The 25,700-nt window shown below is 57.4% G+C and overlaps 1 protein-coding gene across 7 annotated transcripts; it reads left to right on the forward strand.

Moving 5' to 3' along the window:
- The first annotated feature begins 2,849 nt into the window (after nucleotides 1-2,849).
- ST3GAL4 (ST3 beta-galactoside alpha-2,3-sialyltransferase 4) lies at nucleotides 2,850-24,534 on the forward strand. Of its 7 annotated transcripts, none has more exons than XM_062014065.1 (12): nucleotides 2,850-2,868; nucleotides 12,633-12,702; nucleotides 20,136-20,214; nucleotides 20,361-20,442; nucleotides 20,858-20,938; nucleotides 21,034-21,131; nucleotides 21,990-22,050; nucleotides 22,150-22,245; nucleotides 22,340-22,529; nucleotides 23,069-23,212; nucleotides 23,333-23,476; nucleotides 24,217-24,534. In XM_062014065.1, exons 3-12 carry the CDS (start codon nucleotides 20,178-20,180, stop codon nucleotides 24,301-24,303), a joined length of 1,020 nt encoding a protein of 339 aa, XP_061870049.1. In that variant the 5' UTR covers nucleotides 2,850-2,868; nucleotides 12,633-12,702; nucleotides 20,136-20,177; the 3' UTR covers nucleotides 24,304-24,534. The 7 variants fall into 7 exon arrangements, with proteins under 7 accessions (XP_061870049.1, XP_061870053.1, XP_061870048.1 ...); XM_062014069.1 differs by lacking the exon at nucleotides 2,850-2,868 and adding an exon at nucleotides 4,027-4,122; XM_062014064.1 differs by lacking the exon at nucleotides 2,850-2,868 and adding an exon at nucleotides 11,790-11,808.
- Nucleotides 24,535-25,700: the final 1,166 nt, after the last annotated feature.

Consider the following 25,700-nt stretch of genomic DNA (forward strand, 5'->3'; position numbering starts at 1 on the left):
GCTGCATTTTGATGGAGCTTTCAAAGGTTTTATTGAGCTCTGGGTTTGGAAAATCAGCTGGGACTTCACCTTGAGGAGGCTGCAGCTCCAGGGCTCTGTCAGTGCTGGGCCCCTCACTCACTGCCACAGGGACACTGAGGGGCTGCAGCGTGGCCAGAGCCGGGCACTGAGCTGGGGAAGGGGCTGGAGCACAAGGGGCTGGGGAGGGGCTGAGGGAATGGGGGTGTTGAGCCTGGAGAAGAGGAGGCTGAGGGCAGCCAGCAGCACTCTCTGCAGCTCCCTGGCAGGAGGCTGAGGGGAGGAGGGGCGGCCATCTTTGCTCCCAGGTCACAAGCCACAGGGCGAGAGAAAAAGGCCTCAAGTTGCCCCAGGGGAGGTTGAGGCTGGAGCTGAGGCAGAACTGTTTCCCTGAGAGGGGTGTCAGCCCTGTGCCAGGCTGCCCAGGGAGCTGGGGCAGTGCCCAGCCCTGGAGGGATCCCAAAGCTGTGGGGCTGAGGTGCTGAGGGGTCAGTGCTGGGCTGGGCAGGGTGAGGGCAGGGCTGGGACTGCAGCAGCCTCAAGGGCTTTTCCAGCCATTATGGTTCTCTGATGTCTAGGTTGAGCAGGGGTGAGCCTGAGGTGGTGGGCAGGCAGCAGGACAAAGGCAGCTTGTGCTGGGCATGAATGGCCCCATTCTGATCCCTCTGGCACAGCCTGGCTGAGAGCATCCCCCTCCTTATCACACTCACCCAGCTCCAGCTTCGTCCTCCTCACCCCATGTGATAACAGGGGCTCTCATGGGATGGTAAAAACCCTGCCCACACACTCATGGGGCAAGGAAACGATTCCCTTCCCCTCTGCTGCAGGTGTGGTGCTCCCCAAAACCCCTTGCTGGGATTTCCAGGTGTCTTTGGACCCTGGTGTCAGCAGAGCCTGTTACAAACTCCCTTCTCAGCCAGCCAGGAGGTTTCTCCACACCTCCCCCTGCTCTTCTCCAAATGACTTGGTGCTCATCCTGCTGAATTAATCTTAACTGGCAATTTATCCTTTGTAAATGAAATATTAGGGCAGGGTGTAGTCATTAGCAGAGTGCCACGAGCTTTCACTCAGCCCTTGCTAAGGCAGCAAATATGTGTCTGAAGCCCCAGGTTTTCTGGGAGGTTTTCAAGGTGCCTGTTTTGAGCAGAGCTGTGCTGGCCTCTGGCTCCACACAAGGAGCTGAGTTACCTGAGGAGATGGGAATAGGCAAGGCAGGCACCTCATTCCTGCCCAGGGGGTGCAAGGCTGGTGCTCCCAGGTGTCCTCAGGTTGCTGTGGGGTGGACACAACAAAATCACAGAATCATTTGGGTTGGCAAAGCCTTTGAAGCTGCTGCAGTGCCAGCCCTGCCCTCACCCTGCCCAGCCCAGCACTGACCCACGGCCTCAGCACCTCAGCCCCACGGCTTTGGGATCCCTCCAGGGCTGGGCACTGCCCCAGCTCCCTGGGCAGCCTGGCACAGGGCTGACACCCCTCTCAGGGAAACAGTTCTGCCTCAGCTCCAGCCTCAACCTCCCCTGGGGCAACTTGAGGCCTTTTTCTCTCGCCCTGTGGCTTGTGACCTGGGAGCAAAGATGGCCGCCCCTCCTCCCCTCAGCCTCCTGTCAGGGAGCTGCAGAGAGTGCTGCTGGCTGCCCTCAGCCTCCTCTTCTCCAGGCTCAACACCCCCATTCCCTCAGCCCCTCCCCAGCCCCCTTGTGCTCCAGCCCCTTCCCCAGCTCAGTGCCCGGCTCTGGCCACGCTGCAGCCCCTCAGTGTCCCTGTGGCAGTGAGTGAGGGGCCCAGCACTGACACAGCCCTGGAGCTGCAGCCTCCCCAGGGCCCAGCACAGGGGACAATCCCTGCCCTGCTCCTGCTGCCACCCCACTGCTGAGCCCAGCCAGGATGCCCTTGGCCTTCTTGCCCCCCTGGGCACACTCTGGCTCCTGTTCAGCCGCTGGCACCAGCCCCCCCAGGCCCTTTCCCTGCAGCAGTTTCCAGCCCCTCTGCCCCAGCCTGTGGCTGTGCCTGGGCTTGGGGAGGCCCAAGGGCAGGACCCAGCCCTTGGCCTTGTCCAGCCTCATCCCATTGCCCTCAGCCCATGGCTCCAGCCTGCCCAGGGCCCTCTGCAGCCCCTTCCTGCCCTCACACAGATCTCTGCTCCCACCCAGCCTGGTGCCATCACCAAACTGACTGAGGGTGCCCTCGATGCCCTCAGTGACAGAGCTGTTGAGCAGCCCCAGCACTCATCCCTGGGGAACATCCCTGGGGAGCTGCCAACAAGTGGATTTAACTCCATTCCCACCATCCTGACAGTTTCCCACCCACCATCCATCCAGGGTTTCCACTTGGAACAGCATCACCATCGTTTCCCCAGACCTTGGGGAAGCTCAACCCACAGCACTGAGAGCTCTGGGCACAGGAGCAGCTCCTTGGCACCGGGTTTGTGTCCCTGCAAGGACAAGATCCTGGCAAGTGAAGCTTTGGAGCCTCTTTTCAATATTCTTGTCCTGAGGGCATGGTAGAAATGGCCATTTGGGATGTGTAATTATTGCTGCTGTTTTATTAAACACCCTTTATTGTTTGCAGATGCAATAAACCCAGCAGGGGAACCCAAGAGACCCAAGAGCTTAAATATCCTTGGAGCAAATTCCAGCTGAGCTATACCCCCCCCCCCCCCCCCCAAGAAATTACCCCAAGGCTGTGGCAATTAAAGCCTAATTACAGCAGGTTTGCCCCTGTTACTCTGCATCTTGCTGGTGAGGAAACTCCATCCTACCTGGGCTGAGGGACAAAACGAGGATGCTCTTCAAATATTGATGTGGTGGCTCAATTAATGCCTTGGCAATAGCAGGATCATCAGCTCCACAGGTATTTTATCACTTAGTATTGACACATCCATCTTTAAAGGGGGTTGATGCCCTCCAGGTTCCCCCCAGCTCTTTGTTTTCCAGCCTGATTAAGAGGAAGAAACTTTGCTGCTGGTATTTGATGTTGTTTCTCTGTTTAAAAGCCACCCCAGCACAAGGAGGGATTGGTTTTGGAGCATAGGGAGAAAAGCCTGGAAGGGATCAGCTGCTGATTTGATCTATGGTGGGGAGAGAAATGAAACCCCCAGGGGGAGAACAAAGTGGGAATGAAGGATTTTTCAGCCAAAAACCAACCCAACCAACCACCATTTATTGATGATTTGAAGCGAGTCTGTCCCTAAATCATCCCCAGGGGGGTTTGGTTGGGGGATTCAGGGATGGATTTCAGGGAGGCTGTGGAGGCTCCTTCCTTGGAGGGCTTCAAACCCCACCTGGACACGTTCCTGTGTGACCTGATCTAGGTGGGAGCTGCTTCTGCAGGGGGTTGGATGAGCTCTGCAGGTCCCTTCCAACCCCCAGTATGCTGTGACTGTGTGATTCTAAGAGGAGTTAAGGTGGGAAACAACCTCCCCTAAACCCAACAGGATCAGAGCCAGTAACTGGGATTGCCAGGCACTAAATGTCAGTGACAACATGGTTAATTGAGGCTCCTTCTCTGGAGACATTCCAACCCAGCTGGATGAGTCCCTGTGTGCCCTGCTCTAGGTGCTGCTGCTCTGGCAGGGGGCTGCACTGGATGAGCTTTGCAGGTCCCTCCCAGCCCTTGAGGTTCTGTCATTCTGTGAGTGTGGTGGTGTGGGATGTCTTGGAGGGCTTCAAACCCCACCTGGACACATTTCTGTGTGACCTGATGTAGGTGGGAGCTGCTTCTGACCCCTCTGTCAACCCCCAGCCTTCTCTCCCCTTGATGCAAAACGAGCTGGGATTTGGTGCCGAGGAGGAAAATAAGTCGGTTGCCCTTAACGCTGTGATTTTAGGGCAGCTGCTGGTTACACGGCAGGAAGATCCTCGTGTCCTTGCCCACACTGCTGTGGGGTGAAAGGGGAAGGACACGGAGCGCCCCCCACTCCCGGGATGCTCGTTCCCTCCCTCCCCCCGCCCAGCCCGGTGTGCGCAGGCGTCCCCGTCCCCATCCCGCCCATCAAGCCCGGGGCTGGCTCCGGCATCCCGCACCGCTCCTCTCCCCTCCCGTCCCCCCAAAACGCCATCCCCGCGCCGTGCCCCGGCCGTGCCCCCTCCCCTCCCAGCGCCCATGGTGAGTCTGCAGCGGGCTGGGGGGGGCGAGGAGGAGGAGGGTGGGTTCCTCGCGTGTTCGCTTTCTTCCCCCCCATCCCTATCCCCATCCCCCGTCTTCCAGACCCGTCTCTCTGCTGCTCCAGCTGCTTTTTCCTTAAGCCCCCCTAAAAAAGGAGGCGGCGAGAAGCAAAACCCCAGGAGCTTGGTTTTGGGGGGGGTGATGCTCTGCTCTGCTCTGGTCTGGAGGGGTTGGGATGAGCAAGGTTGGCTTGAGGGGGGCGATGTGTGTGCAAATGTGGGGTATAGGGAGGGGGGACAACCCCTCTCCCCCCCATTAACCTAATGAGCTTGGACCCCCACCGCTCCATCTCCCCCCCATCGGCACCGAAAAGCCAGAAAGCCGCTTTATTTCTGCCTTTGGGGGGTTTTTCCCCCCTTCCCTTTAATGCTTATGTCCGGAATGAGTGGCGTTGATGAGCGGCCGGGTCTGTCTGAGCCTCCCCGTGCCTCGGGAAAGGTGGGGAGAGGGGGAACCTCCCCCTCCAGCTCTTGCGGTGCCGCTCCGGCTGCTGCCGCCGCATCCCCGCTGCAAACAGCCCCCAGCCTGTGTGTGCCGGCAGGGAGAGCAGCCCCGGCATCGCTGTGCCCTCTGCTGCCCCGGGAGAGGCGAAGCCCCCCCCCGAAACCCCCGGTGAAAGAGCGTGTGGCGTGCGGGGGGCTCGTTGCGACGGGTCCGAAGGGAACCCCCCGAGCCCCCGGGGAGGGAGGGACGTGACCCGGGTGTGGCTCCGGCACTGCTCGGGGGGGTCCTGGAGTGGGATGAGCTTGGCTTTTCTATAGTCCCATCCCGAGCATCCTCTGAGCAGCCGATGGACACGCTCGGGGTGATGCCAAAGGGATGGGAGGGATCGATCCTGGAGCTGTGGGCAGAGGGATCCGGGGGCAGGATGGATAAATCCCATCCCAGCCCCTGTGTCTCGTCTTGTGCTGTCTGGAGCAGAAGGGATGGGGAGGGGTTAAGGGAATGGGGGTGTTCAGCCTGGAGAAGAGGCTGAGGGGAGACAGGAGCACTCTCTGACACCCCCTGGCAGGATGGAGGTTCCTGAGTGGAGAGATGAAGTTCTGAGGCAGAACTGTTTCCCTGAGAGGGGTGTCAGCCCTGTGCCAGGCTGCCCAGGGAGCTGGGGCAGTGCCCAGCCCTGGAGGCATCCCAAAGCCGTGGTGCTGAGGGCCATGGGTCAGTGCTGGCCTTGGAAGAGTGAAGTCAGGGCTGGGGCTGCAGCAGCTTCAAGCTCTTCCCCAACCCAAATGATCTGAGGCTGCAGCACAAAAAGGACTTTCAATATCAGGTCTTTGCAGGATGAGCTGAGTTTTATTGTTCTGTGGAGCAGAGAACAAAGGAAAGATCTTCCTCCAGAGGCTTTGTTTGTGCTGCTTGGCTTTGGACACGGGGCATGGGATGTGTCTTTCTCCATCAGTGGGTTAGTGCTGAGCTGCCTGGGGACACTGAACCCCATCTTTCAATGAGATGAGCTAATTAATGGCTGGCAGCAGAGCTTTTGGGGAATTGCTGAATTGCTCTGCCTCTGACCACTCTCAGAGTTGGAGAGGCCAGCAGTAAAGGCTTTGCCTCTGAGGCTTTCATACAGAATCTGAAGGGCTGGAAGGGACCTGCAAAGCTCATCCAGTGCAGCCCCCTGCCAGAGCAGCAGCACCTAGAGCAGGGCACACAGGGACTCATCCAGGAGGGCAAAGGACACAGGGTGCCCACCCAAAGCAGGGCACAAACCCAGAGTGCTGATGGAGCTGATGAGTTTAAGTGTGCTGCATGATTTAAATGGGGCTGGAGGCAGGCAGAGGGAAACCACACTGGACCTTCCCTAACCCCTGTGCTTAATTGTCTGCATCATTAGAGGGCTGCTGCCTCCTCCAGCTCCGGGCAATGAATTAGTAGCAATTGCTCTGATAGGGCACCAAATCCCATGAGGATGGGGGCTGAGGGCTTGGCAAAGGGAAATCTAAGAGGAGGAACTGAAATAGGCTGCAGCTCCAGGGCTGAGTCAGTGCTGGGCCCCTCACTCACTGCCACAGGGACACTGAGGGGCTGCAGCGTGGCCAGAGCCGGGCACAGAGCTGGGGAAGGGGCTGGAGCACAAGGGGCTGGGGAGGGGCTGAGGGAATGGGGGTGTTGAGCCTGGAGAAGAGGAGGCTGAGGGCAGCCAGCAGCACTCTCTGACACTCCCTGACAGGAGGCTGAAGGGAGCTGGGGGTCAGGCTCTGCTCCCCAGTGATGAATGACAGGACAAGGGGAATTGACCTCAAGTTGCCCCAGGGGAGGCTGAGGCTGGAGCTGAGGCAGAACTGTTTCCCTGAGAGGGGTGTCAGCCCTGTGCCAGGCTGCCCAGGGAGCTGGGGCAGTGCCCAGCCCTGGAGGGATCCCAAAGCCGTGGAGCTGAGGTGCTGAGGCCGTGGGTCGGTGCTGGGCTGGGCAGGGTGAGGGCAGGGCTGGGACTGCAGCAGCTTCAAGAGCTTTTCCAACACAAATGACTCTGTGATTTATTCTTTGGTATAAGGTGATGGTTCCATTGCTTCAGCCTCCCAAAGCAACTGATCTGTCACGTTCACGTTGCTTTTTGCAGCTCCTGCTTCTCTTTTATTGGTATTTCTTTTAAACATCCCCTTCACTTCCCTCGTGCTCGGGCACCAGCAGCGTCTCCCTCCTGCAGCTGCCACCTCTGTGCTCATGGAGCCTCTTCTAGGAACATCCTCTGGCTTCTTGGGGGGGAAGAAAGAAAAGGAAAAGCCCAGTCCCTGCTCATCTCTTTCATTTCCAGCTGCTGACCTTTGGCATGTGCCTGGGGTTGGGCTGCAAAGTTTCCTTGGAGGAAGGAGAAAGGGATTTGTCTGTCGGAGAAGGGGAAAGCAGAGCAGGAGCTGCCCCATGTTCTGCTGCTCAGGGTGGTTTGGGGCTGGCACAGGCTGTGGCTCCTCTCCAGGATGTGTTTGGCTGATTGCCTGAGGCCACCGAGCTCTGCTCCTGCTCTGCAGTGCTGAGGGTGACCAGGGAAGGATGTGGGTGAGCAACTGGCTTCAGGGCATCTGATGAGTGATGGGGCCAAAATGGTGCTTTTAAGGGAGTTGGGTTTGGGAGGATGGGGCCAGATTCTGCCCTCTGGATCCTGTGGTGAACTGCTTCATCTAAGCCAGGATGGAATCCAGGCTAGCAGGGCCAGGGAGCTTCTGCTCCCCTTTTCTCTGCTCTGCCACAGCTGCTGAGGCCTCAGCTGGAGTCCTGTGGCCAGTTGTGGGCTCCCCAGCTGCAGAGGGACAGGGAAGTGCTGCAGAGAGGCCAGTGCAGGGCTGCCAAGATGCTCAGGGCACTGGAGCATCTTCCTTGTGAGGAAAGGCTGCGGGACCTGGGGCTGGTCAGGCTGGAGGAGACTGAGGGGGGAGCTCAGCAATAGTGACAAATATCTCACTGGTGGGTGTCAGGAGATGGGGCAGCACTTTTATTCTGTTGTATTCAGTGACAGGACAAGGGGTGATGGGATGAAGCTGGAACACAAAGATTGAAACCCAAGGAGAAGCTGTTTGAGTGTTTGAGTGAGGGAGTCCTGGCCCAGGCTGCCCAGGGAGGGTGTGGAGGCTCCTTCCTTGGAGGTTTCCAACCCCACCTGGACACGTTCCTGTGTGACCTGATCTAGGTGGAAGCTGCTTCTACAAGGGGGCTGGGCTGGAGCAACTCTGCAGGGCCCTTCCCACCCCCCACCACTCTGTGGCTCAATGATCCATCGGCTCTTTGTGCCATCCTGAGGATTCTCCTGTGCTGCTGCTGCTTGAGAGCCGCAGTGGGATGCAGCCAGGATGGGATGGAGCAGGGTTTGAAACAGCCCAGCACCGGGGCAGGACTCTCCTCCCAACACCACTCCTGCCAAATCAGCTCAAGCAACCTCCAGGCACCGTTCCTCCTCTCCTTTGGAGCTGCTTTGGGGTTGTTTTTCCTCACTGAACTAAACCCAAGCCGTGTCCAGACAGACTTTTGCTTTCCCTCACCCGCAGGGTTAAAATCCTCCAACCCTGAAGCTTGAGGCTTTGGTTATTGTTTGTATGGAGGGGTTTTTTTTCTCTGGGTCTGTGAAGGAGGCTTCAACCTGAGCTCACGCTGTTGGAATTCCCTGCTGTGCCTGGGAGAGGCTCCTTCGCCTCCAATCGCTTCCAGATGCCGTTCGCTCCTGCCTCCGACTCTTCCCCTTGCAAAATGTCTCCAGCAGCAGCTTCAGTCGACTTTTCTCTCCCCACCTCCTGGATTTAACATCTGAAAATCCATCTGGGCTGAGTCAAGATGAGCCTCAGGTTTGGGGTTTAACAACCAAGAAGTTGCAGCTCACCCTGTGACCTTGCCCAAGCCCCAGCTCGGATCCTGCGGCGGGTTTCTGAGCTCTTGCAACATTTCCCATCCTGTGGCTTCTTGTAAATGGCCTTTGAAAAAGAGGTATTTGCCTGAGCTGGGTTGGAGTTTGGGGCTTGTGGATCCCTGCCACATCCCCTGCTGAATGGACACAGCTTCCCTGAGCCCCTCAAATGGGTGTGTGTGGGGGAAACTGAGGCAGCAAAGCGCTGAGCAAGAGTTGATGCTGCAGAGCTGCTGCTCCAGGGCTTTGGGGGTGTTGTGTGTCTGTGTGTCTGTGTGTCTGTGTGTCTGTGTGTCTGTGTGTCTGTGTGTGTGCTGTCAGCTCAGAAGCCCCACAGCAGACAATAAACCCTCCCCCCAGTTTGAGGATTGAGACCTTGTCCCAGTAGCTCTGTGGCTGTCAGGTTCATCCTGCATCAGTGTGGGGGGTTGTGGGGTGGGATCTGGCTCTGTGTGGGGTGAGAATGAAGCAACAACAGGGTGGAAAGGGAGGGAGGAAGAGTGAGAACTGCAGAGAGGGGAGATGCAAGTGTGTGGTGGGGGATGAGTGACCGAAGGAAACCCAGGGGATGGTGTCAAATATTCAGGGATTGAAGGGTTAAAAGTGGTGTAAAGGGGAGAAGGAGGCATCAGGAAAGGAGCCAAGGGCTGGGAAGTCCTCAGGCCCATCCCTGTACAATAACCAGAGCACTTGGGAGCCAAAAAAACAGGAGAGGAAAGAAAGGAATCACAAAGAAGTGTCTGTTCATGCAGGTTCGAGCTCAACAGGTTTCCCCTCGTGGGCTGGGGCTGGGTGTAGAGAGCTCTGGGGTTTAGGGTGAGGGTGGCCAAGAGCCCAGTTTTCAAAGCACTTTGTTTATCCAACACAAAACTACCTGGTTTCTCCTCAAAGTTGTTACCCCAGGCTGGCCTGGGGTGGGTTTTTCTTTGAGCCTTGGTGCAGGAAGGGTCTGGGCAACTCCCCATGAGGAGCTGGAGGGACTTTTGTACTAAAAAGCTGTGTGAACAGGAGGATTTTGGGGGTGGGGAGGGAAGGGGGAAGCTAAAACCTGCCCCAGCAAACTTGGGCTTTGGCATTCCTTCAGCATTTGCTGTGGAGCTGGGCTTTCCCAGGCCCCCTTCACCACCTCATTAAACAAAGTCTCTGCTTCATTCCCACTTCAGCCCACTGATGATCTGCATTAGACCAAGCCCTGCTTAAACCTTAACGACTTTCTGCCTCAGCACAGGACGAGGGGGGTGGCTCTAAATGGCTGGGTTGGAGCCTGAGGATGCATCTCCCGGAGGCTGGTTAAGAAACAAACCCCAAAGAAGCTTCTGTTTCATTCTGGGGGTGATGCTGAACAGCCAGGCTTGGAAACTGCTGACTTCTCATGTCTATTTTTCCCCTTTTAGGGTTTTTTTTTGCTTGGAGAGGGTGTTTATCACATCCTTTAAATAGCCAGCGTGTATTTTTAGGTCGGTGGCTGCTCGGGATAATCCATCTCAGCTGCTGGAGCTTGTGCTTTTCCTCCCATTCTCATGGATTGGGTAGAAACAGGGGTTTTATGAGGGGAAAAAAATAGGGGAGGGGGGAGAGAGGATGGAGGTTGTGTGGGTGGTGACTCTTGTGTGGCTGCTCTGGTCAGGGAGCATCTTGCTGGGAATGTTGAGGGGTGAGGATCAGCAGGGAAACCTCGACGGCAAAATCACACCCCAGAGTAGAATCTCACCTTTGGCTCAGTCAGGGGATGGTCAGGAGGAGGAGGGTGGGTTATCTCCCACTGTATTTGAACCTGGAGAAGAGAAATAGGCTCAAGCTGCCCCAGGGGAGGTTGAGGCTGGAGCTGAGGCAGAACTGTCTCCCTGAGAGGGGTGTCAGCCCTGTGCCAGGCTGCCCAGGGAGCTGGGGCAGTGCCCAGCCCTGGAGGGATCCACAGCTGAGGTGCTGAGGCCATGGGGTAGTGCTGGGCTTGGAAGAGTGAACCAGGGCTTGGATTTGATGATCTACAAAGGTCTTTCCCAGGGCAGATGATGCTGTGGCTGTGAATGCCTGTGCACTGAATAAGCTCCGGATGCCGGCGATAGCGATCGGGGTGACGTGAGGGATGTGCCAGGCTTGGAAACACCTCGCTCCTGCCAAGTAGAGACATTTACACTGGAGGAGGAGTAGGAGGAGGATGAACTCACCTGGATTTTGTTCCCCTCCCAGCTTGGCTTTTGCTCTCTCCCCCCTCAGGAGGTAATTTTAGGCGAGGAGAGCGGTGCAGGCGATGGAGCGCTGACGGCTGCACAGACACAGCCGCTCGCTCCGGGGCTGGCTGCTGGAAGGAGGAGAAACGCTGTCCCCATGGGCAGGAGGGGAAAATGAGGCAGGCAGGGTAGCTGGGAGCCTGGGGAGGAAAAGCAGCAAACTTCAGCTGGTTGAAGGGGTAAAAGCCCCTTTGAGGGCTGTGGGATAAGGGATGTTCCTTTCTTGATGGGAATCAGCTGCCAGATGCAGGATGCTTCAGATAACAGAGTTGGGGAAGGGGCTGGAGCACAAGGGGCTGGGGAGGGGCTGAGGGAATGGGGGTGTTGAGCCTGGAGAAGAGGAGGCTGAGGGCAGCCAGCAGCACTCTCTGCAGCTCCCTGACAGGAGGCTGCAGTGAGCTGGGGGTCAGGCTCAGCTCCCCAGTAATGAATGACAGGACAAGGGGAAACAACCTCAAGCTGCCCCAGGGGAGGTTGAGGCTGGAGCTGAGGCAGAACTGTTTCCCTGAGAGGGGTGTCAGCCCTGTGCCAGGCTGCCCAGGGAGCTGGGGCAGTGCCCAGCCCTGGAGGGATCCCAAAGCCGTGGGGCTGAGGTGCTGAGGGCTGTGGATCAGTGCTGGGCTTGGAAGAGTGAAGCCAGGGCTTGGATTTGATGATCTGCAAGGTATTTTCCAACCCAAATGATTCTGTGCTTGAACCATGATGATGGGCTTTTTCTGGACCTTGGGCTGGGGAGACAAGGCAGCAATGTGGCTTCTGGCTCTTCCAGTCGAGCTGGAAAGACTGGCTTTGAGCAAAACCTCCTCCCCTATGTGATGTGCTTTAAGGGATCACAGTCCTCTTGCTCATCCAGAGCTGCAGCACCCTCTTGGGAGGATGCTGTGGGTCAGGATGTGTCCCCTTTGCCCAGCCCCACGTACTCTGAGCATCCTTCTCCTCATCTCTACAGGCAGGGGCTGATGCTGTGCCATCAAGTGCTTTAGCAGGAGTTCCCTGAGGGGCACTTTAACCTTGTTAAATCTGTAATTCATCACTCTAAATCAAAAGGCTCCTTGTCAGCAGGTGGGTTCCTTGGTGTAGATCCTCAGGGGGTTCAGGGCTGCTGGAAAGCCCCTGCTGCAGGAAGGTGAATTCTCAGGGCGCTTGCAGAGCAGCTCCTTGAGTGCTGGTTTGGCTCTTGTTTGCCCCAAGCCCTCTGCTTTCATTCCCTCCCACAGTGGAGGGAGGAGAAAGCAGAGCTGCCTGGGGTGGAGATGGGGATGGGAAGGTGGGACACAGGGCTGGAGCCATCTGGGATAAACCATCCTGCACATAACTGGGTGCTGTCCTTGCCCCAGGGCTCCTCTCCCTGCAGAGAGGTGTTCCTGGGAGAGGCAGCAGGGTGGAAGGGCTTCTGTGTGTGGCAGCATCTCAGCAGGGTTTTGCCTTCCCCAAATGCTGAAGATCTGCTGGTGCCAGGTGGGATTGGGGAGGTTTTGGGGGGAAGAGGTGGGATTAAGGAGCGTGGTCTGTGCAGAGAGCCGTGGAGCATCCCCAGGGTGAGCAGAGCTGAATCACCTGCTTAAACACCCCTGAGTGACTCCTGGAGGGGGGATTTAGGTAGCAAAGGCTAAGAGGTGTTGAGGGGAAGCTTGCAGCGAGGTGCTGGCTCTGAGCTGTCTCCTCCTTAAGAGCAGCAGCCGGGGAGGAGGGTGGGTGACATCCTCAGACATCCTCTGCCACACGTGATGGCTCACACAGAGGGGGAGGCCTTTGGGGCTGTGCTCTGAGCTGCCCTGAGTGAGGGGATCAGCAGGGATCCACTGGACCCTCTACAAAGCAGATGGCTGCAAGGCAAAGGGTTGTTTCCTTAGCCCTGAGGCTCATCTCCCTTCTCCCTTTGCCAGGGGAAGAGAGGATGCCCTCGTAGATCCCGCCGAGCTCCTGCCTGCGCTGCCTGCACCAAGAGGACACACGGTAAGTGAGCTGGGAGCTTCCTGCCGCTTCATCACCGTCAGTGGGCACCAGCTCCAGTCACCCTGCTGCTGGAGGTACTGGAAAAGGTCTCCCCTGAGCTGAGCAGCCTCCTCCCAGCACCCTCAGGCCGTTGCTGGAGCCTTGGGGCGATGCCAAGTGATGGAGCTGTTCTTGTCCAGATAAAACACGGGAGCAAAAGAGCAGGGGGGAGGTACAGACGTGCCAGTGTCAGGGCAAGGGGGGTTTGCTTCACCCCAGAGGTTTTGGGGCCAGAGGATTTGAGCTTGAAAGGGTGGAAGTTACACCCACAAACAGCCTCCTGTTTGTCAGTGCAAAACAGGAGGTGTGGAGGAAACCACAGGGCTGCGGCGGCCGAGAGGGTTAAGGTGGCTCTTAGAGCCTTGTAAAGGGGATGGTGACCAGGCAGGCAGCTTGTGAGCCCCCAAAAAGAGACTCCCCCATAGTCAAAAGCCACTGAGGATGCTCACTGCCTGTGGCATAACTCAACCCTGAGGTTTGGGATCCCTTATTCCCACCCCCACACCTCCCAGAGAGCTGGGGTTGGGTGTGGGCACTGCCTGGAGATGTGCTGGAGCATCTCCCTGCTTTAGTTTGTCACTTGGGGACCACCAAGGATGGATTAAACACAACAAGGTGGTGGTGACAGCAAACTGGAACCATCCAGGGCAGGGAGGAGGTTGGGGGGAGGTGTTGGAACAACCAGCAGTGAGATCCCACGGGGATAAACTCCTCAGGGGCGGGTGCTCACCCTTGTCTCCTTGCTCAGATCTCCAGCAGCAGCTCTGGGTTGGAACAAGCCACAGCCAGCAAGAAAAAGGTCTTTATCTGATTGGTTTCAGATAGGGAAAAGGGTGATTAAACCCATAGGATACAAGTAGCAATCCACAACCTACAATAACACAGCCCCAACACACTGAGGAGGAGGAACCTTGGATGGCATTGGAGTTACCCCAGAGACAGGGATGCTCAGGTGTACCCATGCAGGCAGCATTTTGGGGGCTGCAGGAAAGGATTTGGGTCCCATCCCTTTCCTTTTCCTGCTGTAAAAACACCAGGAGAGGAGGAATTTAAATCAAGGGGGGAGGTTTAAGCTCCTGAGCACGTGGAAATCAAGAGGCAGGAGCAGCTCAGATGGATTCTGGGGACCCACCAGTGTGGAAATACCCATCCCACCTGAGTTTATGTGCTGTTGCCACCTCCAAAACTTGGCACCAAATGTTTTGTTAAGGTTTATATGGCAATGAGGGGGAGGTTTGTTTTCCCTTCCCTGTCATAAATCACAAGGCTGGGTTATTGTGTGCCACAGGTGAGAGAACAGCCCTTCCCCCCCCCACACTGCATTTGGGAGGGGGTTTGAGTGTCTGGAGCTTAGTGATGGGGTCAAGTGGTGATGGGAAAGAGTCAGGGGAAGGCCAACAAGGTAGATATTGTGGTGGGAATCTTACAGACCCCTCCCAAGCAGGATGAAGGAGCAGGTGACGTTCTGAGAGAAGCCTTCAATGGTGGTTGTCTGGCTTCACAGCCCCCCCTGAGCTGGAAGGTTCATGGGGAGCTGAAGGAGGGTTCTTAACAATGGGATAAGTAGGGTGTTAGGGGCAGGGAGTGACTCTGTGCCCCTGAGGGAGGTTTCTGCTCTGCAAGGGGACTGATTTTTTCCCCAGTGACCTCCTGCATCCCCCTGCACTCACAGGTCCTGCTCTCCTCGTCTCTCTGCCCTGACATCTTCCCCTCCAGTCCCTCCCAGTTCCCCACTGCAGCATCTCATGGCTGGAGAAGCAGCTTTGCAATCCTGCAGAGTTTATTCCCCCCAGCCCTGAGTCCGAGCTCCCCCAGGTCTGGGTCTGAGTTTCCTTCCCAGCTCGGGAGAGCTCAAACCCATCGAATCCCTGAGCACCTGGAGCGGGAGGAAGCTTTGGGATGCCAGGCTGAGGCTTTGGGTCTCTTTGATGCTCTGCCAAGGCCAACCAGGCTGTTTTCCCTGCAGGAATCCCCCCTCTCCCCCTCCCCTTGCTCCCCAGCTGCCTCCCAGGTCGGTTCGGGGTTGCGGAGCCGACGCGGGGGGTAGAGCGGCGTGTGCCAGGCTCCTCCCGCATCGCCCCGGGCTCAGCCCACGCACGCACCTCCGAGATCCCGGGCTGCAAACGGCTGCCAGGGGAGGGACGGGCGATCCTGAGGGGTTTTCCTCACGGGAGAGAAGGATCTGTCTCCCAGAGCCCCGAGAACTGCGGTCCGAGGGGATGAGTGAGAGGAGGTGGAGTGAAGAGAGGGGATGGAGTGAGAGGGATGGATGGAGTGAGAGGGATGGAGTGAAAAGAGAGTTGGAATGAGAGGGCATGGAGTGAAGAGGGGATGGAGTGAGAGGGATGAAGAGAGGGGATGGAGTGAAGAGGGTATGGAGTAAAGAGAGGGCATGAAGTGAGGGATGGGGTAAAGAGGGGATGGAGTGAGAGGAGGTGGAGTGAAAAGAGAGGGCATGGAGTGAAGAGGGGATGGAGTGAGAGGGATGGAGTAAAGAGAGGGGATGAAGAAAGGGCATGAAGTGAGGGATGGAGTAAAGAGGGGATGGAGTGAAAAGAGGGGATGAAGAGAGGGCATGGAGTGAAGAGGGGATGGAGTGAGAGGGATGGAGTGAAGAGAGGGGATGGAGTGAGAGGGATGGAGTGAAGAGGGGATGGAGTGAAGAGAGGGGATGAAGAGAGGGCATGAAGTGAGGGATGGAGTAAAGAGGGGATGGAGTGAAAAGAGAGGTTGGAGTGAAGAGGGCATGGAGTGAGAGGGATGGAGTAAAGAGGGGATGGAGTGAGAGGGATGGAGTAAAGAGGGGATGGAGTGAGAGGGATGGAGTAAAGAGGGGGTGGAGTCAGAGGGATGGAGTGAGAGGGATGGAGTGAAGAGAGGGCATGAAGTGAGGGATGGAGTAAAGAGGGGATGGAGTGAGAGGAGGTGGAGTGAAAAGAGAGGGCATGGAGTGAGAGGGAGGAAGAGAGGGCATGGAGTGAGGGATGGAGTGAAGAGGGGATGGAGTGAAAAGAGAGGTTGGAGTGAGAGGGCATGGAGTGAAGAGAAGGGATGAAGAGAGGGGATGAAGAGAGGGCATGAAGTGAGGGATGGAGTAAAGAGGGGATGAAGTGTGAAGAGGGGATGGAGTGAGGGGGATGGAGTGAAGAAGGGATGGAGTGAGAGGGATGGAGTGAAGAGGGGATGGAGTGAGAGGGGTGGAGTGAAAAGAGAGGTTGGAGTGAGAGGGCATGGAGTGAAAAGAGGATGGAGTGAGGGATGGAGTAAAGAGGGGATGAAGTGAAAAGAGGGGATGGAGTGAGAGGAATGGAGTGAAAAGAGGATGGAGTGAGAGGGATGGAGTAAAGAGGGGATGGAGTGAGAGGGATGGAGTGAAAAGAGATTGGAGTGAGAGGGATGGAGTGAAGAGGGGATGGAGTGAGAGGGAATGGACTGAAGAGAGGGGATAGAGTAGAGAGGGGATGGAGTGAAGAGGGGATGGAGTGAGAGGGAATGGACTGAAGAGAGGGGATAGAGTAGAGAGGGGATGGGGTGAGAGGGATGGAGTGAGAGGGGTTGGAGTAAATCCCTTGGGCTCAGGATGGAGTGAGAGGAGTTGGGAGTGAATCCCTGGGGCTCTGTGGCAGTGTGGGATGCTGAGAGCCCAGCAGGGCCCAGCAGGGCCGGGCCTCTCCTCCTTTCACCCTTTTCCCCGCCCCAAAGCCGCGGGTTACCACGGAACCAGCGAATGACCCAGAGCTTTGGCTGCGTGCCCTGTGGGGCTGGGGATACTTCTGCATCACTGTCCACCCACAGACCTGCTCCCTGGGGGCTCTTCCCCTCAAAGCAGCAGGTTGGGGATGAGACCTGCTCGTGGTCAGGCTTCAAATCCCTTTATGCAGGGCTCACCTTGATCTCAGCCGGGGGTGAGTTGCTCAGATCAAAGGGAAGAGGCTGTTTCAGCTTCTTCCAAGGATGGGGAGCTGAATCCACCCGGGACTTCCCCCCCAACCCCAGCTCCAGGGTGCTGCATGATCTAAAGATGCTGTTGGACCTTTCAGCATCACTCCCCTCCCTTCTAAAAGGATGGAAGGAGCTGTCTGAGGGGTTCACACCTTCCTGCCTGAAGCAGCTGCGCTGGTTTGGGGCTGGAGATCTGGTAGCACGAGGGTGTTTGGAGGGTGTGGAGGGTGGTGATGGGGGGGTGAAGCTTGAATTCACTCCAGATGCACTCCCTGGGGCAGCCTGGGGTGTATGTGCTTCACTAACATGGGTGGTACCTCGGGGATTAGCAGCTCTGCTGGTGTTCAGGGCTCTTGTTTATTTGCATTGGGCCCACTTGTGCCTGGACATGCCTGGGAATAAAGAAAAAGAGATCAGAAAGCCTTCAGATAAACACAGAATGATAAAGAAGAAGGTATGGGAAAGCAAACAAGGGCAGAGAAGGAGATGAGAGAGGATTTCCCCAACCTCTTGAGGCTGGAGAGAGGCGAGGGCCGTGTGGGCACCCAAGGAGAGAGCTGAGGCCAGGGTTTAGGGGGTGGAACTGAGGTCCCCGTGCCCAGCCCTGGCTGGATGGGGCTCCCTGAGGAGCATCACCAGCTGCTGGCAGGTTTATTGTGGCTGCTGGCACTGGGAAGGGGTTTGAGAGGTGTGTTTAGAGAGGGGAACAGGCACCTTTCCAGTCCCTGTCGCTCTGCTTCACTGTCAGACTGCTTCACTCTGCTTCAGCTCCTGTTGCTTGGGGCAGGGTTTAATTGGCCTTAATTCCCTTTTAACTGCCTTTCCTGCCCTTTTTCAATCAATTGCCCTTCCTCCCTTTCCAATTTCAGGAGCTGGTGAGGAGGAAGGGGAGAGCCTGGCTCTGGTGGGACCATCTTTGGTCCCGTTTCTCCTCTCTCTTCCTCCCTCCCCCTAAACAGAAGCTGCTGCTTTTGACTTGTAGGTGTCTGGGTGAGGACGTGGCAGGTTCCTGCTTTGTTAGACAGGGTGGAGTGTTGAGATGGGTCATGTTTCCCCCCCCCTTCCCCTCAAACAAAGTGACTAATCCCTCAAGAGCAGGATGTCCATCACCCAGCCCCCGGGCTCGCACCTTTCCTCCTGGCTGGGCTGGTGGCTCCTCCTCTTGAGACTGGGGTTACAAAACCCAAACCCAGCTCTGAGCTGGCCTTAGAAAGAGGATTCTTTTTATCCCCAAGGGAAGCACTTTCTCAAGAGAGCAAAGTCTCTCCTGTGTAACCCCCTCAACCCCCCCACAACAGCTTCTGGTAAGTTGGTCGTGGTGGGGTGAAGGGCTGAGCTGGATCCCGGGGTGACTCCGACCGAGGCTCTCTGCTGCCTTCTCCCAGGAGGTTTTGGAGGAAGAAACCAAACCAAACCTCTCATCACCTCACTTCCCTGGCTGGTGTTAAGCTTTGTGACATCCCCCCCTTCCTCTGCTCCACCCCCGGGGCTGGGATGGGGGAGTCGAAGGTGTTGAAGGTTCCTCAAGTACGTGAGATGCTCTTTGCTTCCCTCCCACCCGGGTGCTTCACTCAGGGAGCTGGGCTTCAAATCCTCCCCCCGGCAGCAATTCGGGTGCTTTGGGGCAACTTGGGCTTTCCCTCAGCCTCCCCCTTGACTTTTTCCTTTGGGATTTTGGCCTTTGACCCCTGGGGAAGCAGGGCTTGGGTGAAGCTCTGCCTCAAATCCCACCTTGGCAGAGAAACTTGCACTGAAATGGGAGAGAACTGTCAGGGAAGCCGCCCAGCCCGGCTGGGGCTGCAGGAGCTGCCTCTCGGGATGGGCTTTTGGAGGGAGGGTTAACCTCCTTCCCCCTCAGAATGAGCTTTTAGGGGCGTGCTTTCACCTCCTTTCCCCTCAGGATGAGCTTTTAGGGGGGTGTTTTCACCTCCTTTCCCCTCAGGATAAACGTTTGGAGGGGTGTTTTCTCCTCTTTCCCCCTCAAGATGGGCTTTTGGGTGGGATTTTAATCTCCTTTCCTCTTAGGATGAGCTTTTGAGAGCATTTAACCCACTTTCCCTTCAGGACGGGCTTTTGGGAGGTGTTTTAACCTCCTTTCCCCTCAGGATGAGCTTTTGGGGGTGTTTTCTCCTCCTTTCCCCTCAGGATGAGCTTTTGGGGGTGTTTTCTCCTCCTTTCCCTCAGGATGAGCTTTTGGGGGTGTTTTCTCCCCCTTTCCCCTCAGGATGAGCTTTTGGGGGGTGTTTCAGCCTCCTTTCCCCTCAGGATGAGCTTTTAGGGGTGTTTTCTCCTCCTTTCCCCTCAGGATGAGCTTTTAGGGGTGTTTTCTCCTCCTTTCCCCTCAGGATGAGCTTTTGGAGGGTGTTTCAGCCTCCTTTCCCCTCAGGATGAGCTTTTGGAGAGTGTTTCAGCCTCCTTTCCCCTCAGGATGAGCTTTTGGGGGTGCTTTAGGCTCCTTTCCCCTCAGGATGAGCTTTTGGGGGCTGTTTTAACATCCTTTCCCCTCAGGATGAGCTTTTTGGGGGTGTTTTAGCCTCCTTTCCCTCAGAATGAGCTTTTGGGGGGGGGTTTCATCTCCTTTCCTCTCAGGACAGGCTTTTGGAGGGAAATTTAAGCTCTTTTCCTCTCAGGGCAAACTTTTAGGGGGGTGTTTTAGCCTCCTTTCCCCTCAGGACAGGCTTTTGAGAGGGTTTTAACCACCTTTCCCTCCAGGACAGGCTTTTAGGGCTGTTTCAGCCTCCTTTCCCCTCAGGATGAGCTTTTGGGGGTGTTTTCTCCTCCTTTCCCCTCAGGATGAGCTTTTGGGGGTGTTTCAGCCTCCTTTCCCCTCAGGATGAGCTTTTGGGGGGTGTTTTCACCTCCTTTCCCCTCAGAATGAGCTTTTGGGGGGGTATTTTCACCTCCTTTCCCCTCAGGATGAGCTTTTAGGGGTGTTTTCTCCTCCTTTCCCCTCAGGATGAGCTTTTGGGGGGTATTTTAGCCTCCTTTCCCTCAGAATGAGCTTTTGGGGGGCGGTTTCCTCTCCTTTCCTCTCAGGACAGGCTTTTGGAGGGAAATTTAAGCTCTTTTCCTCTCAGGGCAAACTTTTAGGGGGGTGCTTTCTCCTCCTTTCCCCTCAGGACAGGGTTTTGAGAGGGTTTTAACCACCTTTCCCTCCAGGACAGGCTTTTAGGGCTGTTTCAGCCTCCTTTCCCCTCAGGATAACCTTTTGGGGGTGTTTTCTCCTCCTTTCCCCTCAGGATGAGCTTTTGGGGGTGTTTCAGCCTCCTTTCCCCTCAGGATGAGCTTTTGGGGGTGTTTCAGCCTCCTTTCCCCTCAGGATGAGCTTTTGGGGGGTGTTTTCTCCTCCTTTCCCCTCAGGATGAGCTTTTGGGGGGTGTTTTCTCCTCCTTTCCCCTCAGGATGAGCTTTTGGGGGTGTTTTCACCTCCTGTCCTGTCTCTCCCGCCACAGGTGAGCAGCGGCGGCAGCGATGAGAGCTCCGGCCCTCGCCTGATGCCTCTCCTCCTGACAAAAATGATCAACAAGTCTCGTGAGTTCCCACGGGGGGAGGGAAGGGGAAAAAATCCCCCTCTATTTTAAACAGCTCCCCGGGGTGGGGGGGATTTGCCCCGTGGTTTGGGCTTGATGGTGTTGTCCTTTCCCTCCCTGCTCCGCGCTCTTCTCCCCGCACGCCAGGAGGGAAGATCCTCGGGGTGCTGGCGTTGTTTTTGGTGATGGTTTGGTACTCGATCTACCGGGAAGACAGGTACACACAGCTGTGAGTGGCTTCTCTTTACCGTTTCGAGGACTTCCAAGCCCTTTCCTTCGCTCTCCGTCCCGCCCGGAGCTTCACCGTGGGATCCCCCCGGGCGAGGCAGCGGCTGCTCCCGGGGAGGGGAGGGAGGGGAAGGGAGGGAGGGGGGACACGCTACGAGGTTCCCCCATGTCAGGGATGTTTTGGCAAGTGCTGGTTGTTTTGCCGAGCTCGGGAGGAAGGGGAAAACCTTGCTCCGTGTGAGCAGAGCAACAGGGACCTCTTGTGATGTGAGGCTGCAAGGAGCAGCGAGGGGAGATTTCCCCCCCCAGAGCCCAGAGGGAGGGAAGAGGATTTGAATTCATTATTAAATCCTTTAATTGATCGTCTGGTTTTTGTTCTTTTGAACCTTTTTCTCCCACCCTCTCCCTTCTTACAGCTTTTATTTCCCCGTGCAAGAAAACAAGACGACGTGTCCGGCCGGGGAGGTGGAGAGGAAAGCGGCGCAGCTCATCGGGAAGTGAGTCTGGGGGCTGGGGGGAGGTGTGGAGGCAGGACCCCCATCCCTCTCTCACCCCCCTCCCTCTGCTCCTCCTCCCCCCTTCCCCATGGCAGCTACACGAGGGAGCAGCCGCTGTTCCTGCAGCTGAGCGATTACTTTTGGGTGAAGGCGCCGGCGCTGTACGAGCTGCCCTACGGCACGAGGGGAAGCGGTGAGAGCCCGGCGCTGCCCACTCACACCTGCACTGCCCTCTCCCCTCCACACCTTCTCCTCACCTCCATCTTCTCCCTCCTCCAACATCTTATCCCCTTCTCCGCCTTCCACCTCTCACCTTCTCTCCCTCTTTCTTCCCTTTCCCCCCAACTTTTCTCCCTCCTCCAACTTATCCCACTCAGCTTCTCTCCCAACAACTTCTCTCCCAACAACTTCTCTCCCAACAACTTCTCCCAACAACTTCTCCCAACAACTTCTCCCAACAACTTCTCCCAACAACTTCTCCCCCAACTTCTCCCCCAACTTCTCCAACTTTTCTCCCTTAATTTCTCCCCTCCAACTTCTCTCCCAACGTCTCTCTCAATTTCTCCCCCCCAGACTTTCTCCCCCCTCCAACCTCTCCTCCAACTTTTCTTCTCTGGCCCCCAACTTCTCCTCTCCCCCCAACAACTTCTCCTCTCCCCCCAACAACTTCTCCTCTCCCCCCAACAACTTCTCCTCTCCCCCCAACAACTTCTCCTCTCCCCCCAGCTACCCCCAACTTCTCCCCCCCAACTTCTCTCATCTGCCCCAACTTCTCTTCCCCCCTACTTTTCTCCCTCCCAACCTCTCTACTTCCCCAACTTTTCTCCCCCTTTCCCCCCACCTTCTCCCACTTCCTTCCCAGCCTTTCTGCCTTCCCACCCTCCCCCCTTCTCCCTTTTTCCCCTCATCTTCTCTCCCTCTTCCCTCCCCTTCTCCCCCCACCATCTCCCTTCTTCCCCCACCTCCTCTTTCCCTCCCCCCCTCCCTTTCTCCCCCCAACCCTTCTTCCCTCCCCTTCCCCCCTCACCTCCTCCCGGCCTTTCCTCCGCAGAAGACGTCCTGCTGCGCTTGCTGTCCATCACACACTACTCACTGCCTGAGAGCATCCAGAGGTAACACCCCAGGGGGTGGGGAGGGGAGCTCTGGGGGCTTCTCAGAGCCTTCCTTTGTGTCCTGGAGGTGGAGACGAGCCCTTTCCCCTCCCCCTGCAGCCTCAAGTGCCGCAGGTGTGCTGTGGTGGGCAACGGCCACCGGCTCCGCAACAGCTCCATGGGGGACACCATCGACGCCTACGACGTGGTCATCAGGTACCAGCCCCCTCTGAAACACCCTCCTCTGTCCTCCCCAAAACCCACCCAACTGATGGGGGGGATACCCGTGGCTGCTGCCTCCTCCCTGCAGGCTGAACAACGCGCCAGTCCACGGTTACGAGCAGGACGTGGGCTCCAAGACCACCATGCGCCTCTTCTACCCAGAGTCGGCTCATTTCAACCCCAGGACGGAGAACAACCCCGACACTCTGCTGGTGCTGGTGCCTTTCAAACCTGTGGACTTCCAGTGGATGGAGGCCATCCTCAACGACAAGAAGAGGGTGAGATGATGGAGGGAGTGGAGCATCTGCCTTGTGCTGAAAGGCTGAGGGAGCTGGGGCTCTGCAGCTTGGAGAAGAGGAGCCTGAGGGCTGAGCTCAGTCATGTTCCAAATGCATCAAGGGTGGGTGTGAGGAGGCTGGAGCCAGGCTGTGCTCAAGGATGGCCAAGGACAGGACAAGGGGCAACAAGCTGGAACAGAAGAGGTTCCAAAGAGACACAGGGGGAAACTTGTTCCCTGCTGAGGTGAGGGAGCACTGGCAGGGGCTGCCCAGATGGGCTGTGGAGGCTCTTTCTCTGGAGACATTCCAACCCAGCTGGATGAGTCCCTGTGTGCCCTGCTCTAGGTGCTGCTGCTCTGGCAGGGGGCTGCACTGGATGAACTCTGCAGGTCCCTCCCAACCCTTGAGATTCTGTGTGATTCTGTGAGGGTGGTGGGGAAGAGCAGGTCCAAACCTTCCCTCGAGTGCTCTCCTTATCCTTTGGAGATGGGGTCATGCTCCTGTTGAGGTGTTGGGATGGCTCTGTGCTGCTCTTCCAGGTTCGGAAAGGGTTTTGGAAGCAGCCCCCGTTGATCTGGGACGCCAACCCCGAGCGTGTGCGTATCCTCAACCCCTACTACATGGAAGTCACTGCTGCTAAACTCCTCAACCTCTCCATGAAGCAACCTCGGAAGGTGAAGCAGGTGAGGGGTGGGATGGCATGGGCTCTCACCCCACACTCCCCCCCTCACCTTGGAGAGGGGTCAGGCCATCCCCTCTGCAGCCCACAGCTTGTATCTCTTACCCCCCTCTTCCCCTCCCAGAAGCCCACCACGGGGTTGTTGGCCATCACCTTGGCTCTGCACTTCTGTGACCTGGTGCACATCGCCGGCTTCGGCTACCCCGACTCGGCCAACAAGAAGCAAACCATCCACTACTACGAGCAGATCACCCTCAAATCCATGGCGGCAAGTACCCACCCCACAAACAGTCTCCGTGTTACTCCCTGTGGTTTTGGGCACCTCCCCAGGATGAGGGGGAGGAGAAAGAGCATGAGGGGGAGGAGAAAGAGCATGAGCCTCCCCTCCCTCTCCTTCCTTTTGGGGATGTTTAGTCTGGAGGAGGCTCAGGGGAGACACATCTGTCTGCAGCTCCCCGAGAGGAGGCTGGAGGGAGCTGGGGGTTGGTCTCTTCTCCTGAGTGACAGGACAAGAGGAAACGGGCTCAAGCTGCCCCAGGGGAGGTTGAGGCTGGAGCTGAGGCAGAACTGTTTCCCTGAGAGGGGTGTCAGCCCTGTGCCAGGCTGCCCAGGGAGCTGGGGCAGTGCCCAGCCCTGGAGGGATCCCAAAGCCGTGGGGCTGAGGTGCTGAGGCCGTGGGGCAGTGCTGGGCTGGGCAGGGTGAGGGCAGAGCTGGGGCTGCTTCAAGCTCTTTTCCAACCCAAATGATTCTGTCATCATCCTGGTTTTAAACATTCCACCCAAAATACGACCCAAAGGCCACGGCTGGGCCTACAGGCTGCTCTGGGCCCATTGCCCTTGTACCCAGCGCCTGCTGCCACTTGCTTTCTGTGTGAGAAAGGCTCGAGTCTCTCCTGGGGGGTGAGGGGAAGCCTCCCTGCTTCAGCTCCACGTGGGGTGGCTGTGGGAGGGGGCAGACGGGGGGTGACCCTGCCATTTACCCTCCCTCTCCCCTTCCCGTCCCCGCAGGCGTCGGAGCACAACGTGTCTCACGAGGCCGTGGCCATCAAGAGGATGCTGGAGCTGGGGCTCATCAGGAACCTCACCTACTTCTGAGGGGTCCTGGGGGGGCTGTGCAGGGGCTACACAGAGCCCCCCTCCCAGCTCCCCGAAGCCTGGACTGGGGGGCACACACACACACACACACACACAGAGAACGTGGCTGCAGCCACAGCAGAGGCCCAGCAGCCTCATGGCCGCCGTGTGCTGGGGCCAGGGGGGCTCACGCTGGACCGTGCGTCCCCCCCAGAGTGGGGGGGGGTGTTTTTGGGGGGTGCAGGGAGCCCCCCGGGGTTGGGGGGGGGGTATGTGGGAGGGTTGTGTCGCAGCCTCACGGCCGGTGCCTTTTGCTACCGCTGCACTGAAGCTGTGGAGGGGGGTTGTTTTGGGGGGGGTCTGTCCTCCCAGCAGGCCTGGGGGGTGTGGGGCAGGGGGTGGGGGCCGGAGCCCTTGCCCTGGGCTTTGTCTTGCCCTTAATTCCCTCGTATTCAGACGAGGGCCCCACTAAGGGGCTGATCTTGGGGGGGGAGGGGGCAGTCCTGGAACCCCCCCTCTTACCAGGGAGCATTTTGCGGGGATTCTCATGTCCCTCCTTACCTTATGTGTCCTTCCCCCCCCCCCCCCCATATTTAATTCCTCTCCCCTTTCTGTTTCTCTTTTACTCTCAGCCCCTCCCGTGCCTTAGCGGGGGCAGCCCGGGGTGCTCAGGCTCTGACAGGGCCCTGGGAGGGGGATGGGGGAGAGGGGAAGGGGAAGGAGGATGGGGAATAAGTTTAATTTAATTAATTTAAATGCTTATTTATCACAGAGACTCCTGGGGGTGCAGAGAGAGAGGGGGAGCCTGGGGGGGTGGGCTCCTACCAGCACCCAATAAAGGTCCCCGTGGCCCTTTACCATCTGTGCTGCCTCATCTGCCTCCCTTGGGGTGTGTGTGGGGGGATTAGGGGGGCTTGAGCCCAGGGGTGTGAAGGGAGGGGGGACACAGAGACGTGGCACCCCCCAAAGCGTCGGCGTCCAGTGCCACGAGAAACACCTCTTGTATTGATACAGGGAGAGGGAAGGAGGTGAGGTCCCATCCATGTGTTGTTGTGTTCCCCCTCCCTGAAAACATGTCAGGACCCCCCTCCCCCTCCCCCAAAAACGGACTCTATGAGTATAGACACGGAACAGCACGAAGAGGGGAGCTGGGGGGCTGCTGGGTGGGGGAACGAGGCCGGGTTGTGCTTGGTGTGTGGACGTGGGCGATGGAGGAGGATGATCCTAGAATGGAGGGGTTGGAAAGGGAGCTTTGGAGATCATCCAGCCCAACCCCCAGCTGCTCAGTTCCACTCCTCCCCAGCCCCACTTTGATCCGGGGAGTGTGTGTGAGGGGGTGTTTATCCACCACAGGCGCCACTGTCCCGGCCCTTGAAGCGTCCCTGCGTGTGGGGATTGTGTGTGTGTGTGTATGTGTG

This window comes from Colius striatus, chromosome 23, assembly GCF_028858725.1.
Source record: "Colius striatus isolate bColStr4 chromosome 23, bColStr4.1.hap1, whole genome shotgun sequence".
In the NCBI taxonomy this organism is placed as follows: domain Eukaryota; kingdom Metazoa; phylum Chordata; class Aves; order Coliiformes; family Coliidae; genus Colius; species Colius striatus.